This window comes from Chiloscyllium plagiosum, chromosome 10 (assembly GCF_004010195.1).
Source record: "Chiloscyllium plagiosum isolate BGI_BamShark_2017 chromosome 10, ASM401019v2, whole genome shotgun sequence".
Taxonomy (NCBI): Eukaryota; Metazoa; Chordata; class Chondrichthyes; order Orectolobiformes; family Hemiscylliidae; genus Chiloscyllium; species Chiloscyllium plagiosum.
Window position 1 is genome coordinate 3,235,794 of NC_057719.1, and position 3,939 is coordinate 3,239,732.

Genomic DNA, 3,939 nt, shown 5'->3' on the forward strand with positions numbered 1-3,939 from the left:
GGAGTTGATTGAAGTGTGGAAGATCCTGAATGATCCTTGTGGTAAGGTCAGCCAGGTGCATTTCCTCGAATCTGAGCTCCCTGACTGAGCATGTTAACCTGTTCCAATGAGGGAGTCCTGGCTGACAGACAGAAACGGAAATGTCAAGGGTTCTGTTTCCTCTAAGAGGTGCTTCTGAGGGAGCTAGATCAGCGTTAAGGCCTCTCCATGTATCAATAAATGGTGACTCAGTGACGGGGAACATGCCTGTGTATAGACATTCCAGTTCTGAATAGGTGGATGTCTAAAGGATGTTTCCTGCTGTGGCTGGGCCCAGAACGAGAGGGCATTGCTTAATAATTAAGGGTCACCCCTTTAGGACATCCTTTGAGATGAGGAGAACCAGTTACTGACTAAGGATTGTCTGACTTTGGAGCTCTGTTTCTCAGACGGTGATGGAGGCAGGGTCAATGAATATTTTTAAGGCAGAGGTGGTAAGTTTATTGTTAAGTCAAGAAATTAAGGCTTATCGGGGAATGCTGATCTCAAAACAGATCCGAACTGCCGTGGTGCAAGCTGGAGGGGCTGAATGGTCTCCTGTTGCTTCCGTTTTGTATGTTGTAGCTGCTTCATGGACTCACCATCTGGACCTGTGAAAGAACTGGACAGTTCCACTGGTGTTTCTCAGTCAAAACCTGATCCTTTAACTCACTGGGGTTTGTGTGAGCTTGCTGTGTGTAAATTGGTTGTTTAGAGCAGTGACAACATTTCAAAAAAGACATTCCTTTGACACAACCTGAGCGGTGCTACGGAAATGCAAGTTCTGTCTGAACTGAAAGCAAAATCTTGCCGATGCCAGAAATCTGAAATAAACGCAGAGAAATGCTGGAGAAACCCAGCAGGTCTGGCAACAGAGAGAGAGAGAGAGAGAGAGACAGAGTTAATGTTTCAAGTTGGGTATAATTCTCCTTTAGAATTCTGAACTTTGCAATGCGGGAGCTGCCTGGTCAGCAGGAGATGTTTTCCTCTCCTGGCAGCAAGGGTTATGAAGAAGCCTAAAATGCCGACTCTCCTGCTCCTCAGATGCTGCCTGACCCTCTGTGCTTTTCCAGAGCCACACTTTATTGACTCTCTCCTTTTCCGGCATCTTCCCTTGTCTCCTGACCCTCATCGCCATGACCTCTCCATTGCTCGCCTCTGGCCAAGGCCCTTGGGCCTTGGGGGAGTGTTGTCATGGTTACCGGTGCTACCTTCCCAATGGCACTGCCACTTCGTAAAGCTGTTGAATGGGGGGGGGGGGGCATTCAGAACAAATTTGGACCGCTCCCCGTAAGACCATCAGAATAGGAACAGGAGTAGGCCATTCAGCCCCTTCATCTTTCAGTAGGATCATGACTAATCTGACACTCCTCATTTCTATTTTCCTGCCTTTCCTTGGCTGATCAAGAATCTATCTGTCTCAGTGTTAATTATCCACAAGGACTGTGCCCCCACAAGGCATTCCAAAGACTCACAACCCTCTGAGAGAAGAAATTCCTCCTCATCTCAGCCATAAATTGATGCCCCTTTATTCTGAGACTGTGCCTCAGGCCCTAGACTCTCCCATGAGGTGAAACACCCCTCTCAGCATTTATCCTTAAGAATCCTACATGTTCAGTGAGGTCACCCCTCATTCTTCTCAACTCTAGTGAGCAAAGTGCCTACCTATTTCATCTTTTCTCATAAGTCAATCCCTCCAAAGCAGGGATCATTCTAATGAACCTTCTCTGAACTGCCTCCACTAAAAGGTCATGAATTTTGGGGGATAATTGACATTTTCAAGATTAAGATGGATGCTGTCTTGTTGTGTACTATTACCTATGGATTGTCCTTTCAGCTAAAGTAGATTAAGTGGGAATCCGGACAATTCCAGCATGATGTCATTGAACAGCCGAGCGAGCTGGAAGGCCTGGATGTCCTTCTTATATGCCAATGTTCCAATGTTTGTTATGAGTGAGCTCACTTGTAAAAGTAACACTGAATATCTTGACGTTATTCTTTTTCCCACAGATCCCTGTGATGACGGGTGCCTTCATGGACTCCCCTATCGATGAGTGCAACACCGAGTTCTCACTCTTCAACTCATCGACCAACATGAACGAGACCCTGTCAGCCCCAAATCAGCCCGAGGAACCAGCTCGCTCCTCCAATGACGCCATCTGGTTATGGATTGCGATAATAGCCACCATTGGGAACATTGTGGTGGTTGGTGTTGTATATGCGTTCACCTTTTAGGTGGTTCGGGGCCTGACAACTCAACGTGACTGTCCTCCCAACAGTCTGTCCCCACAATGGAGGATTTTATACGTCATCCAACTCAGTCACTTGTGGGTCTGCATGTTCTAATGGTACCCTGTAGCCTTGTGTCACATGTGTACTCAGTTTTGGTCACTGGACAATCAATGGCTCCAAACCTATTGGCCTCTTCAACTTGGTAATTACAGGGAGCTGATATTCCCTATTCAATGAGCCACAAACTGCTATCTTTTAATGACGAGATCCTTGCATAAGTTAACAACAACGATATTTACACAGTCACAGTCTCTTTCGAGGGAATTTGCAGTGCAATTTTCAATTGCCCAGCGCCACACCCCAATTATTCAGCACATTCCGATAGGTTAATGCAGTTTAGTGGCAATGTTGGGTTTTTGCTTTAAGAATTAAATACAAACTGTGTCAGGGTTATTTTTGAAATATAATACTTTTATAAATACAGGTTATCTCGACTTAAGGGAAATGTAATGGGTTAGAAGTCACTTCCTGGGCAGGTAGTGGCGATGGGCTTTTATTGAGATCTTCTTCAGCTGTTGTTGCAGGAGATTCATCCTCGCTGTCTGTGCGAGTTGAGACTCAAGAGGGTCAGGTTGGCGAGGGAGGGAGGGAAGTTTCAAGGATTTGGGTGTCTGGTTTTTAGGGACACACTAGCCCTGAGTCACGTTGATTATCTCTGTAAAACACAGGGATGTTTCGCGCTGGGAAGTATCGATGTGCCATTCTTTCCAAATCCTCTTCCTGTTGTGTGGCTGAATTCTGCTTCAACAGATGCTGGTACAGTGGACTACTAAAATTTTTCAATTTCTGTGAGTCATGTCCAAAATATGGAGTATTTGTGAAAAAAAACTCCAAAGAAATGACATAGCCAGCAGGAATGAATAAGTGAGAAACTTCAAATATTGCCATTCGTAAAAACTATTCTTCATAGCTGTAAGTACAAGTGCTTTAATGGCAGTTTATTTATGTATTTAACAGACAAAACTGCCCGGGGAACACAATGGGTTAAAAATGGGTTGGATAGGGAATCAGCAGCCTTTTTTAAATTTGTCTGGTGAAATTAATAAGAAACAAGTAACAGTGTAAATATAATCTTGCAAAATATTTCTTATTCGCTTTCTGTCTTGCAAGGAGGGTTTGAGTAGGTTGGGGACGACACTCATTGGAGTTATGAAAAATGTGAGGCGACCTTATTGAAACAGATGAGACTCTTAGGGAGTTGACTGAATAGATGCAGAGGGGTTATTTCCCCTTTTAGGAAAGATTAGCATCAAAGTGCATCACCTCAGAGAATTGATCACCTGTTCAAATCAAAGATGAGGAGGTAATTCTTTTCAGAGGGGAATAAATCTGTGGAATTTTTTTTTTTAACCACAGAGGGCTGTCAAGGCTGGGTCATTCAAGGCTGAGATGGTCAGGTTTTTAATCAGAAAGAGAACAGAGGGTGATGGGAAAAAGGCCGAGACGTGGAGTTGAGAATTATCCGATCAGCTATGATCTCATTCAACAGCAGAGCAGATCTTGATGGGCTGAATGGTCTATTTCTACTCTTACAACAATCTTACATTTACAGTATAGAACAGGCCATTCTGTTCAAATACCCCATACTAGCCCCTTGTTACCCTCTGGTCTCACATCCTCAGCATTTCC

At 44.4% G+C, this 3,939-nt stretch overlaps 1 protein-coding gene across 1 annotated transcript in view; it reads left to right on the forward strand.

Moving 5' to 3' along the window:
* Nucleotides 1-3,707, forward strand: part of LOC122553341 (uncharacterized protein C14orf132) — a 56,784-nt gene extending 53,077 nt beyond the window's left edge. The window contains exon 2 of the mRNA XM_043696914.1: nt 2,029-3,707. Coding sequence (XP_043552849.1) covers nt 2,029-2,253 — 225 coding nt within the window. The 3' untranslated portion in view covers nt 2,254-3,707. The remainder of the gene's footprint in view (nt 1-2,028) is intronic.
* The last annotated feature ends 232 nt before the right edge of the window (nt 3,708-3,939 follow it).